This window comes from Aphelocoma coerulescens, assembly GCF_041296385.1.
Source record: "Aphelocoma coerulescens isolate FSJ_1873_10779 chromosome Z unlocalized genomic scaffold, UR_Acoe_1.0 ChrZ, whole genome shotgun sequence".
Lineage (NCBI taxonomy): Eukaryota > Metazoa > Chordata > Aves > Passeriformes > Corvidae > Aphelocoma > Aphelocoma coerulescens.
In genome coordinates, this window is record NW_027184085.1 from 21,359,959 (window position 1) to 21,374,209 (window position 14,251).

The 14,251-nt window shown below is 40.2% G+C and overlaps 1 protein-coding gene across 5 annotated transcripts in view; it reads left to right on the forward strand.

The window, feature by feature from the left end:
• The window catches only part of MAST4 (microtubule associated serine/threonine kinase family member 4), a 289,105-nt gene that overhangs the window by 129,717 nt on the left and 145,137 nt on the right, over positions 1 to 14,251 (forward strand). For all 5 annotated transcript variants that reach the window (XM_069000723.1, XM_069000726.1, XM_069000725.1 and 2 more), the window contains one exon: positions 6,549 to 6,580. In XM_069000723.1, coding sequence (XP_068856824.1) covers positions 6,549 to 6,580 — 32 coding nt within the window. The remainder of the gene's footprint in view (positions 1 to 6,548; positions 6,581 to 14,251) is intronic.

Below are 14,251 nucleotides of genomic sequence, written 5' to 3' on the forward strand. Positions count from 1 at the left end.
GTCTTTTCAAGTTCTTGATACTTTTTCTGAAGAGACTGTTGTACTTCTTTGTCTTCTGTACAAAAAAAACCAAAACAACCCAGATGTAATTTCAAAATGTAGTTGGGAGTGTTGCTGTTTTGTATCCTTAAACAATGTTTTACAAGGTAAACAAAGTTCTTTTGCTTACTAAATATTATTACCAATCCTGCAGTTGAAGGGTTTTCAGACTATAGTGGATTTCATAGGAAAATCCTTACTGTTAACTCATGGAATCCCTCTGAAATGTTTCATGTTTTTCCATACGGATCAGTGATCTTACTGCTGCATGAGAATTTCTAGAATACTATGCAAAGCAAAACACATTTAACTGCTGTTTACTTAGTTGAGGCTAGTCTATTATAAATCTTAATGTTGTATCTGGTTCATCTGTAGGAAAATAGATTATTTAAATTGCTCTTGTACGTGATAAAGTTTTTATTATATGGTTTTTATATGTAGCCAGTTTGTCATTCTTCTTGATCCAGTTAATTTGCATTTAAATTGATAATGCCTGGCACCTGAATATTTCTTGCATCACATCTCAGAACACAGAACTGAAACAAAGGTATGTTTCTCCTTTGAAGGATACAGTCAGCAGTGCCTGTAACAAAAGCAGGGAAAGTTAACTAAGGAGATAAAAATGAATTGCATAGCATACACAATATTGAATTAGGTAAAATGCGGCTTTTTTTGGCCAAGTCTGAGCTTAAGTGCCTCTTCACTTCTACAGTATAGTCCCATTACAATCTGTGGTGGTGTTGCTAATTTGCAACACCATTTGCTATTTTGGGGATGTGAGGAGAATATGTTATCGTACAGAATAATATCTTTAAATTTTGAAATGCACAATTACAAATGTGCAGAATAAGAATTGAGAAGCATTGTGTTTTGTCTCAAGGAGTGTTCTGCTGTCAGAGGACAACTGTGAATGGAATCTTCCTTGAGTAGTGGTAACTACTTTCCAGAGCTTGCCAGTGCAGAAGTGGCAATTTTTGTTCATGGAAATGCTTGTGAAGACATGATCTTCACAATTGATCAGTGAGATCAATTGGTGAGAATACACAATAAGCAAGCAAAAGCCCTGGTAAACTGATGGCTCTATCTGAATGAGTAGAAAGAATCTGTAAGCCTTCAGCTGAAAGGCAGAATATCAGACTTTACTGTGAGGCATCGATAATGCCTGGCTCTTTGGCAGCAAGTGTGGAAAAGGAAACATAATGATCTTGACTTACATTACCAGTGAAGGAGGTATTGGTACAGTTTTCCTGAGAAAAATGAATCTAGAATTGCATCTTGGACAAGACTAGACCTCAGACTGCTGAGAAGGAAGTGGTGCAAACACAAACTCACTTGGGTCATCTGAAAAGAAGAAAAGTTTTATAATTACACCTGTTTTGAAAGAAATCAGAACCAAGTGAGAACACCTTGACTGACAAAGAAATACCTCAACGTATTTTCTGCCTCTTTTTGAAAATTGGTTAATCCTGTATTGAACTGGAGTTTTTAGGGTCAATAGCCACTCCCGAAATTCCACCCTGATGTTAAAAGAATACCATTTCTGAGGCAAAGGCTTACTATTCCTGGAACCAGGAAACACTCTAAATTGTCACAGAAACGTAAGACAGCTTTGCCAGAGAAACAAACTTAGAGCAGAAGATGCACATTTGGTGTGAGACACTAAAACTTGTCATTTGCTGCGGTTGATACGTCTCCACACGGAGTTCACTGCTCTGTGGTTCAAAAGAACCGAATGTTGGCAAAGTTGGAAGCAATAAAATAAAAAGCATAACCTTCCACTGCCTTGCTTAGAAGGTATTTAGAATGGATTAGTGCAATGACTTGATATATTAATCTTATAAAGAGGTCAAGATTAGCTTGTAAAAAGCTCTTGCACTTCTGTAATACTTTCTCTGATAAATCGCAACAATACATTGCTTTGTTATATGCACTGCTTTCTTTCCTTATTCCCTCATCCAAGTGCAAGATCTGCTGTCATCCCCTAGCTTATCTTCAGCAAAAACATAGTAATTACTTAATAAGAAATCCTTCAAATTTGTTCCTCAAAGCAGTAGTCTTGCTGTCATTGATGATGATAAAAAGGTGAATTGTGTGTCATTGCTGATTTTTTTTCTTTCTACTGTTATTAATGCAGTGATAATGTTACAATTTTAACTTGTTAAGATCTAACACAGATTGCCAGAAAGCTGTCAGATGTTTATACTTTATGATGGATAGGTAGAGCAACAGTGTTAAGAAAAAAAAGCTCCTCATATTAATCTTATACTTAACACCTCACCAGCTGAAGAATGCATAACCAAAATTTGTTTTGAAAAGGTGCACTTTTCCAGACTACTTTTATGAACAGCTAGAAACTCTGAAAGTCTTCTTGTATATTTGAACATCACAATTGTTGGAAGATGGTTGTAAAACCAACATTGTATTAACAATATTAACTATATCTTTGGTAATTGATGAATGTAGAAACTTTTTATTGGTTGTTTAAAATTGAACCCAGTAACAAGCAATAAGTTAATGACATCTTTTCATCCTTGCATATAGGGGATGAAATTCACTATTTTAAATTTTCTGTAACTTGCCTGCAATCTTTACAAGGAATGTGATGAAGTTAGTGTTTTCTAAGTAGCTTCTTTCATTCAAATCTATTAATATAGTTTTGTTTTTGAAGCCCTATTTCTAGTTAGTAGGGTGAAGGCTTTGACCCCGAATAAAGGTGACTATGTTTTATTTGGTCATTGGGGTTTTCTTATAAGGCTGAATATCTGCACTGTGGTGAATATGCTGAACTTGTCCATACTGAAGTGTCTTAGAGGCATGTAGGACCAGAGGAAGAATCATAATTACTCAAATAATCAAAAAGCATTGTTCTTGTAAAAACATGTTATTGATAGTAAAATGCACAGAGTAAAGAGTATGAACTAATTAGTGACAGCTGCAATTACATTCAATATACCTGGTTCCTAATGCTGCATCACAGCAATTTGACATGGCTTGCACAGATCTCTTAAACTTGAGGCAAGGTTCATTATATTTTGTGACAGTAGTTTTTGAGACACACAGGGCCTCAAGGGCAAGAGAGTCTGGTGCATTAAATCTGCTTCATGTTATTGCAGTGGAATGAAATGGCCCTAAAACCAGCCCAACTTGAACTGGCCAGAGGAGGATTCCATGTAGGACAAGGGCAAAAGAGCACAGTGTGATCGTCCGGGGCAGAGCTGGTGACTGAGAACCATGCAGAGTCGTAGTGAAGGCATCTTTTTCTCTTTTTAATGCCCCAGATACTTGCCTGCTAAGTATGTGATCCGAAGGTCTTGACCCTGCTAAGTTTTACCTTCAGCAGTCTGTGTGTATTGAGTGCTGAGCAGTGGAACTAGGGCAGACAGGTCTTCTGGGTCTTCTACTGAGGCTTTCAGAAAGGAAACACTGTACTGCCAGAAAACTGAAGTTGTTGCAAGTCATTTGGAGTTTTACTGAGATCTGGGCTGGAGCGTTGCAAGCCTGAAGAATTGAGTGATTTTTGGTTTGGTATCATTTGTCCCTGTTTCAGTGGCTGTGACTAAAACAGACAGAAGAGGCAGGGTAAAAGTGTCGTCTTTAGCTCTTTAGTATGAAAAGTGTTTTATATACCTAGGAAATAAATGATTTCTCTAATCTCAGCTATAAAATAGATGTAAGCCAGATGTAGAGCATATTTATGCTTTTCCCACCTGTTTTGTGTAGAGCCAGTTGTGGAGCTGTGCTGTACTATTGTAAAGCTAGCATCATGTTGGTGAGCCTTCTCTGGAGAAAGAAAGTCTGTAGTGACACAGCCAATAATCTATGAATTCCTTCAGGCTGTGAAAAAGTCTTTGGGGCAGATGAGTCCTAAATAACACTAAAAAAATCATGTAGGAGCTGTAATAATTTAGTCTGATCTGAGAGAGAAAAGCATCCTTCAGTTTACTATATTTTAGATTACTTTTTTTTTCTTGGCGTTACTCCAGCTGGAGAAGCATGAGAGAAGTGACCTTTCATTTCTGTAATAGATAGGAAAAATGAGAATAGAGATATTATCCAGGAAGGGTATTTGTTTTATTTCAGTCCTTCTTCTGTTTATATATGTAGATTGTTTTAAAATCCAGCCTTAGAAATGCATTTCATATTTCTGTATGAATTATGTACTTAAGGTTTTGCTTTATTTTTTCCATTGTATGGGGTGGTCTTGGCAGTTTTTAACGTCTTCATCAGTGAGCTGTTATTTTTTTGGAACTTCATTCTTCTAACTTTATTAGTCAAAAGTAGTGCTTCAGGATGGCACACATGACAATGTGCCAAGAGATTGATGTGACTTCAGGTGTCTACAGAAGCCAGTGTCTCTATTTGCTGTGCTGTAATAATGATAAACTACAACCAAAACACTCCAATTGAATACAACAACAACAAATCAGATTCATAGGAAACGAATTCGAAGTACATGTTGCAACTCAAGCCCACATATGATTCTTGCTTGTACTGTTTGACAGCTTTCTCACAAGCATTGTCTATTACAGTATGACAGTGTCTACCATTGCAAGTAAAGTTACATGTTAGAAATAGAACACAATGACATTGTAAATATTAAAGAAAGAAAATACAAAGGGAAGTACGTGGGCTCTAACTTGCAGTTACATTTTGTTCATGATGAATGTGACATTTTAAATTTAGGGGAATTACTCAGCTTCATAATGCAATATTGTGTGCAGGTGTAACTGTTCTTTTGTATGTAAGCACATGTTATGCTAAAAGATGTTGTTTCAAAATGCAAATTCTGAACAGTTGCTGGAACTTCCTAGGAAGTACCAGAATTTGTTACCAAGGCCCCTAATTCTGCTCTCCTATGCCTTTGCATTACGATGTCTAATTGCATTGTTTCACACTATTTTTTCCTTCCTCATTCAAGTGAACAGGATGGGCGGTGCTCAGGAATTGAGCTGTTACTTGATATTTTAGTCCTTATCATTCAGTTAGCAGCCCAGGCTTTATTTACTGCACACCATTTAAAACTCTCTAAAGAATACATAATTATTCATTCCCTTATGGCCTTTTATCTAAGATGCCTAGTTGAACTATTTTTGTCCATTTGATTGTATTCTCGTATGTGTTTTCTGGTCAATACCTAGAATTTTACTTTCTTTTCTGTGTGAAATAAATGTGTGTGCATATACACAGAGTGCATATGTATAGTTTATTTACTTTTGAGAGAGAATTTTTCATTTGCTCCTTTGATAACTTCTAGAATGGAAACTTAGTGTCCGTTATATACTTTAAAACAGCCTTTTGTGAGGTCATTGTTAGTAGACATAAAAGAGCGCAATTAAATTACTAAATGCACCCTGCCACGTAAGTTGAACCATTTGCAAATGCAGCCTTGTCTTTCATGATGCCCTTCAACTTCAATCGTATCTTGACTGTATATCCTCTAGGTGAGACAAGTTGTCCTCTTATTTGAATGCAGTTGATTCTCCCTGCTGGGCATGATTGCTAAGGAGACTTAACTAATGTAGCATTCAGGTTCATGTGAGAAATGAAATGAGGGCAGTTGAACACTGGAACAGATTGTGTGGAGAGGTTGTGGGAGTCCATCTTTGCAAAATGTTCAAAATTATGTTCAAAACCCAACTGGATGTAGTTTTGAGTAATCCGTTGCAATTGGCTCTGCCGTGAGTCGGTTGGACCAGAGGATCTCCAGAGATGCCTTCCAACCTCAGCTATTCTGTGATTTACACAACAGATGATAATATATACTTGTGGGTGTATGTATTTTGCTTGTTTCTGATGGCCAAACCTTTACGGATCTTGTGGCTTTCTTCTACACTAAAATAACAGTAAAATGTTTGTTTTGCAGTTTCCATTTGACTAGCAGGTTGTCTTGTCAATCCCATAGAAAGTTGTTTAATGGTTAAACTATAGTTTGACTATTTAACTGTTCCCAGCAAAAGCTGTAGAAAAGCTTAACAACGGTGTTTCTGTTGTTATGCTAGCACTTTGTAGAGGATTGTAATAAATTATAGTTATTTATCATGGACCAAATTATTATGTACATAATCTTTTTTGGGTTTAAGAATATATTGTAGAAAGCTTGTTCGCAGTGGTCACCTGTTCAGCTCATGATCCTGTTACTAACAACTTTTGCAAATGACAGGTATTGGAAAGAGCTTAGTTTGTCTTTGTCACTGACTCTTGCAAATTGAAATAGTGTTGCCAGTGCATCATAGCTGACTGTAAGGCTTTTCCGTCAGATCTGTGTATTGCTTGAAATATTTTAATATTGCTGCTACAAAAAGGTCTAGACTTTTCCAATTGCTCATGTTAATATTTCAAATAAAGTAAGGTGGTACATGTGAAATCTGTTATATCTTCTACTGTCCCGATGCACCACTTCTGTCTCTCTGCTGCTGATGGGATGAGAGGATTACAGTATTTGTCTCAAAAAGACCACTTCCAATTAAAATATTTTATTGCTAATACACTGTAACTTTTTTCTGTTGCAGAAAGAGTTGAGCCTTCCAAGAAGAGGAAGTTTGTAAGTACATGGAGTGTTTCTCTATTGCTCTTAGATTGTAGTATGTATTTTTGATGGTTTCAGAGTAGGCTAGTCTTGTTTTCAGGTAAGTTAGAATGGATGTTAAGTGTGGCAGCTGATCTGCCTCAGAATACATACAAAGAAATGAAAATTGTAAATGAAAACTTTTGGGTTCTGCAGTCACCATTTTTATGCCCATCTTTTAGAGAAACTATTGTGATGGATTTCCAAAGGGATAAAAAAGTTCTTATGTTCAAGTTTTTGTTTCATATTAAATATTTTTCCTGTTAAAAATCAAGGAAGAAATCTGATTTCTTTGTGAATGGTATAAAAGAAACTTGTCATGCTTATGAAATTCTGTAAACAGTCCTGTGGATGAAAAGGTGGGAAAAAAGAATAGATGTGTTCTACTAAATGTGTAGGATCGTTAAGCTACTATTTTGATTATAAAGACCACATATTCTTGTATAAATTGTTACTTACTTACAATAGTATGTACTCAGATACTGAGTTTAATTATCCTTTGCTCAGATTTCTATACCTTGGCGTTGACTTTCCAGTGGTTTTGAGCTGTTTGGTTTTAAAATTTATATTTTTATTTGCATCTGTCTAATTTCTTATTCTGTATTAGTAATTTATTGAGAAAGTATTGGGATGAGAACATCACAAAATGTCTTAAGAAACAAACTCTGTTCACTTACTGCTTTCTCTCAAAAATGCTTTAATACTGTAAGATGGCCTATGGATTATAGGTGACAACACATTGTGAGTAAAATCCTGTGCCCTTGCACAAGAGGCCAGTTACTTGGTTTCAACTTGATAGTGCTGTGTAGTTTTTAGTAATAGAAGGTGAGATACGTGAATAACTGAAACAGTAACTGCTGGGAAAGTGAGTGAAGTGCCCTGTTCTGACTCAAAAGGCCTGTCAGAAGTCTGTACTTCATAGGATGTCTGCTGTCTTGGAAAATACTCTTGTTTTAGGTTCTGACGCATGAGAAGTGTTACACTAGACAGTAAGCAAACCCATTAAGTAAGAAAAGTCAAGGAAATAGAAAACTAATTTCCTGTCAAGTATTTCATTATTTAAGCACTTCAGGGACAGAGAGAGAAATAGTTAAAGAAAATTACTTTTGGTGCATTCTTTTGGTGTCCTTGGCGCTTTATATTAACCTGAAACTGTTGTGTGGGTAGAAGACTACCTCTGTTAATGGCTAAACTGCTGTTCACTTCAGCCAGAGCAGAAAGTAGCTCTTGGAACTTGACCTTGCTTACTCTTGCTAGGATGTTTGACACTGAATGTTATTAGTTATATTAGTCCAAATTTGAGGAATGTGCAATCACCTCAGTTGCATTCACATACATAGTGTTTTAGCTGATCACTGAGATATAAGCGCACTTTCTGTAACGTTGCTGAGGCTTTAATAAAGTGTAGTAAAGAATAGCACCTTGTCAGCATAATCATATCTAGTTATTGAAGTCTTAGGTTTCTGCAAGTGGTTGAAGTAGGCCAGGTACCCACCAAAGCTTCTCTGTCACTCCTCTCTGCAACTGGACAGAAGTGAGAAAATGCAATGAAGGGTTCATGGGTTGGGATGAGGATGGGAAGAGATCACCAGATCTCTTCACCAAATACTGTCACAGGCAAAACAGACTTGAATTGGGGATACTGATTGAAGTTACTGCTAAAAAACCAGCAGGATGATGATAAGTAAAATAAATATTAAGAACACCTTCTCACACCGCTCCATCCTTCCCAGGCTCTACCTTTTCTCTCTCAGTGGCACAGGGAGACAGGGGAGTGGAGATTATGATCAGTTCATCACATGCTGTTTCTACCACTGGTCAGGGAGGGGAGTCCTTCCCCTGCTCCAGTATAGGGTCTCTCCCACAGGAGACAGTTCTCCATGAACTTTTCCAGTGTGAGTCCATCTCATGGGCTACAGTTCTGAGTGAACTGCTCCAGTGGGGTCTCTTTCCACAAGGTGCCATCCTTCAGGCACAGCCTGCTCCAGTGTGGGTCCCCCACAGGGTCACAACTCCTACCAGGAAACCTGCTCCAGCATGGGCTCCTCTCTCCATGGGTCTGCAGGTCCCTGCCAGGACCCTGCTCCAGCACAGGCCTCCCACGGGGTCACAGCCTCCTCGCAGGCCTCCACCTGCTCCAGCGTGGGTCTGCTCCAGGGGCTGCGGGTGGATCTCTCCATCCTTGTGGATCTCCATGGGCTCAGGGGCACAGCTGCCTCACCATGGCCTGCTCCAGGGGCTGCAGGGGAACCTCGGCTCCGGTGCCTGGAGCACCTCCTGCCCCTCCTTCTGCACTGACCTTGGTGTCTGCAGGGCTGTTCCTTGCACATATTCTCACCCAGCTCTTCTCTGGCTGCAATTACATTTACACAATAAATTTTTTTCCCCTTCTTAAATCTGTTATCACAGACGTATTAACATCATTTCATTGGCCCACCCTTGGCCAGTGGCGGGTCTGTCTTGGAGTTGGCTGACGTTGGATCTGCTGGGCAGGGAGGAAGCTTCTGGCAGCTTCTCACAGAAGCCACCTTGTAGCTCTCCCCTGCTACTAAAACCTGACCATGCAAACCCAATACAACAGTATTTTAAAATAACTTTAATAGTGCTTAGTTAAAAGGGCTCATACTACTGAGGTTAGCAATGGCTGTGGCATCAGGTTGTGTGCATGGGCTGTGTTGGCTGCTGTATTTGCATATTATATCCATGTCAACATGAAGACTGAATTTCAAAATTTGAAAGGTCCTATGTTTTTGTTGGCATAGGCATCTAGAGGTCCTGAACAGTTCCAGGTAGGCACATCACACCATCTTTCAGAGCTTCAGACCCAATGTCATGCCAAGGACACGGCTTTAAGCAGGACAGGGAGAGCTATTTCAGGGGTGAGCAACCTTAGCATAGTTGGCATAAACTGAGATAAAGAGTGCTGGTTGACTAAGGAGTGAGCTTTTCCATGCTTGGAGCACCCCCTGGCTGTGCTGGCACAACTCCTTCTGTGGACACAGGCAGAATTGATCCAGGTTGCAACTAGGTTCATGCAGGTTTTTCATCATGTTAAATTGCCCAACTGCACAAATGCCTTTCTTTCTGGCAGCAGGGTGTGGTGGCTTGGAGGCAGGATGAATAGATAGGAGCTTTCTCTCAGGCTGACTCCAGCAGCAAAACTGACTTTATAAACTTAACATGATTGTAAATCTGCATGGCTGTTAGTGTCCCACTTTGCCAGTCCATTGAAAAATAATATTGAAGTATATTTTTGCACACTGCTACAATGGGGATTGGTTATTTATATCTTGGTAGGATATTTTAATTGATTTATTTATTTTCACCAAACAGTTCCAACCCTGACTCTAGCTCAGTTTGTTTATCATGGTGCCAGTAACACCAAGGTTATGGGTTTGATCTCTATATGGGCCATTCACGTAAGAGTTGACTTGATAATCCTTGTGGGTCCCGTCCAGCTCAAACTGTTCTGGGATTCTGTAATATCAAGGAACATACTTGTGCTTAGTGTTAAGCCAGACTTAGAAATTCAGATTTAATTTGATCAGAATTAAATGGCTGTGTGTCTGTGAAGCGTACAGGTCCTATTATGAACCTGTATGAACCAAGGAATGCCTGATAGCATCTACACATCCCTATCCGTTAGACATTCATAGTGTGTCTAGCTGAAGTAAGTAGCCACTTACTGGTTTCTCAGTGTGTGTTAAACAGTTGAATTTCCATCACTGAATTTAAGGTGTGAGTGTCCTTATCCTGGTTTGTTTCCTTGCGTAGTGGCAGAGTTCAGAAAAATGAGAACTAGACAAAGGGCATGAACTCAAAGGTTGTGGCACAAAAATCAGACTTAGCTTTGAGTAGGTACATTCTGGTTTAATATACCCTTCTCCTTAAAAGGAGGCTTACAACAGGCTTCTCTGAGGTGGAAAGGAGCCTTCAAGAACAGCAATACATGAGAAGAAGTAAGTAGAGGCAGTTTCTCCTTTTGCTGTGCCTCAGTGCTTAAAGTACCTGCCCTAGAAGTAAAATTCCTGACTTTCCCAGATTAAATCTGTTCTCCTTCTGCCTTCTTTTCAATTTTTCAATTTCCATTTAATTTGGAGATATATTGCTTTGATGTGTTTATTTTTGCTGTGTCTGTCCTTCTCCTTACAGTTCTGAAACTAATTTCAGTAATTATAAAATATGGACTCAAGTTCAGTACCAGCAAATATATAATATAATCTGCTTGCACCTGTGGAAGTGTCAAAGTTGCTCATGGAATTTTCATAAAAGTAATTTATGCATTTCAGTGAAGCAGCTGATATCCTTGGATAACAGCAACATAAGCTTGTGACCAGGTTTTAACTACTGTTTCTCTTGAATTTTTCTTTCAAGAGAAACAGTAGTTAAAACCATTCCTTGCTTAGGTGCTTAAGTAAGTTTCAAGAAAGGTAAAAACAATTTTGTAAGAAAGTTTTCTTGAAAAATATGAAAAATGAAAAATATGGACTGTCAGTTACCTTTAGGGAAAAAGTGGGAATGATTCGTAGTGTGGAAAAAAAAGGAAAAAAAGCTCTGAGTCACGTGTCATGTAGGTAGACAAAACTGGAATTTGATTAATAGTTTCTGTGCGCACATAGACATTTACATCATAAAAAATTGGCTATATTCACAGGTAACCTTGTATCTTAAATTTGGAGAGTGGAGTAGTTTAATTTTTGTTGACAGGTAATGAATTTCTCAATTCTAGTATAGATACATTGTGCTCCAGTAGATATGCTCCATAGCCTGTGTTTGAATATTAAATTGCATATTCTTTAGTGTCATTACTAACATTGTTTCTGTCCTCAACTTTCAAGGGTTTTCTACTGCTGTCACTGAGAGGAATTTTCTTTCCCCAGCATCTCTTGGATCCCTTGAGATTGACAATGAAAAACTCCGTTTTGTCTTTTGTATGATTTAGTTCGTGTAACATGACCCTTTTCCCTCACAATCGTGCTTACTTCAGCCTCCATAAATTCTGTGCAAGTGTGCTGCCCATTGTCTGTGTTTCCTTCTATTAAAGTTGTGCTGGGCTAACGGGGAGAGTTGTGGCATGTGCAGCGTGCTGGGTAGCCTTGTTGTCACCTTCCTGTTGTCAGTGCATGGTCTTCTGCAAACAAGTCCTTTGTGCTGTGGAGAGCACAGGCCTGATTTATTTGTAAACAACACGTCCCTTGGTGTTCTATTGCAGTTGGCTGTGTCCTTGGCTAACAGTACAGGCCATTCTGTTTAATGTTGTTCCGTTGGATTTTTTGGTCCTTTTGCATCCCTGCTTCATTTACACCAATATTAAAATAATTATGTATATCTGCAGTTGTCTTGGACTCAGATTTTACTAGTATATGTGTGGATTTTATTGAGTTATATCCTCTTTTTATGATTTATCACATCACAGAGAAAGGAATGATCTGTTTTAAAGTAATTCATCATGTCTCTTTTCAGTGAAAAATTATGTATACTGTGTGAGGGTATTTTAAAGCTTTGCAAAAATACCTTTTTGTCGGGGTCTCCTCCCCCCACCATGTAGCTCTGGGAGAGGGGCCCTGGGAGGAGACGTGGGGTTTCCCTGCCCCTGGTCAGCCTCGTTCCCCATTGGTTGTTTTGTGTTTCCTGCGCGGGCAAAGGACCCTCTGGTCCTGTGACTGTGGGAGTTCCTTGGCAGAGCCCTGGCCACGCGGCTGGGGAAATAAACATCTCTGAAACATCTGTCAAGAATCTGTCCATATATATTTCTTTTCCACGGGACTCCTGGTTTGATACATTGCGTTACAGTATCCTCGCTGTAACAAATGGTGGATAACTGTGAGCAGAACGATCCCTAAGCCACTGATTTGTGTGAGTAAACCCTAGAAACTTCGGATTCCTCTTCTTGGTTTTGTTTTGCTATTCCATATCTAAACTATGGAGGAACCGTGGGAAGACTCTTGGCTCTCAGAGCCACATATGGACATTCATCTTAAACTTAAAATGATTCTTGAACAACGATTTGTAAATTTTAGCTTAATTCAAGCTCAAAAAGAACTGAAACACTTCCTGGCATGGTTGTTTAAGAACTTTTTCTGTGTTTCTTGGGATTTAATTCTTACCAAAGACTTTTGGAACACCGTTTGAACACAGTTAATTTTTGAGTCAAAATACATGCCGACGGAAGAATATTTTCGTGAATATTATTTAATTACCAAGACTGTTGAACAATGTCAGCTGTGTCCTGGCAAAGGGAAGCCTGGCTCAGGGACTGTGTGGCCTTGGCCACATGGACCAAGCGCTCTGCGAGCAGCAGTGAGGCAGTTCCTGTGCGCAGGTGGAGTGACGCGGGCCGCAGTGTTGGTGGCGGAGCGAGGTGCGGCGGGAACGGGGCGACCCAGCGGTGCCCGCCCGGCCCCGCGCAGCGCGTGGTGGAGTGAGCCCCGTGAACGCCCGACCGAGAGGGGCGGCGCGCGGGCGGTGGCTGGTGGCAGTGGTGTAGAGCCGCGCCCTGTAGAGCTGAAACGCGTGCTGGAGCAGGGCGCGGGGGAGTCATCGCTTGGGGCCCAGCCGAGACGTGGATGCAGCGCCTGGTAGCGGCAGCAAAGCTGCGACCAGAGGAGGTGACACACAGAAAACTGAGCGGCGTGGTGCAGCTCGGCCCGTGCAGCCACGAACATAACCCCAGGAAGAGTGCGCAGGCACGAGCAGCCCCGACAGCCCCAGCAGCACTAGCAGCCCTGGCAATTCCAACAGAGGAGCAAGCGAAAGAGAAAGCAAGAATGCAGTGAGACAGAAAACAGCAGCCACTTGGAAAAAGGAAAAGATCATAGTAGCCAAAGTTTTAGGAATAGTAAAGTGGTATAATGTTAAACAAAACTATGATTTTATAACAAGATGTGACAAGCAGCAAGACGTATTTGTGCACAAAACTGCTATTAAAAAGAATAACCCTGAAAAATGCATCCCAAGCTTGGGAGATGGAGAGGTGGTAGAATTCAAAATTACACAAGGTAGAAAAGGGTTACAAGCGTCGCAGGTCACTGGGCCTGATGGTGTTCCTGTAAAAGGCAGTATACATGCTAAAAATCGTAGTCATGTTAGACAGTATCTCTGTTATAAGCCCCCCCTACAGTCTCCCTTTCCTAATCCCACCTTTTCCTTTTACCCTATGTTCTATTACCCTCAATGTATTCCCAATCTGTTTTTTCAACGATGGTTTCCCTCACAAAACCATACCTTTGCCAATTGTTTCCCCAAAAATCCCTTTCCAGTGCCGAGTGGGGGATGAAAAGGGGGAGGGTTAAACCCTCTCCTGCCTCAGTTTCCCCACAAAGCATGCTCAGAGAGTCCTGTCTCCCTTCTGTCAGCCTTAAGATGTTCCAGAGAATCTGTTTGGACGTTCAAAGACTCAGGAGGGTGGCTTGTTTTGTTTTGAAACTGTCCTTGTTGTTTTCAATGTTAAGTTTTACATCTCTTTTATAAAAAATAAACGGTTGAAATGTTGGGGGCCCTCCCTCCTGCCATGGGGTCCTGGGAGAGAGGCCCTGAGGGCACAGACACACGGAGTTTCCCTGCCCCTGGTCAGCCTCGTTCCCCATTGGTTGGTTTGTGTTCCCTGTACGGGCAAGGACCCTCGGGTCCCCTGACTGTAGCAGTTCC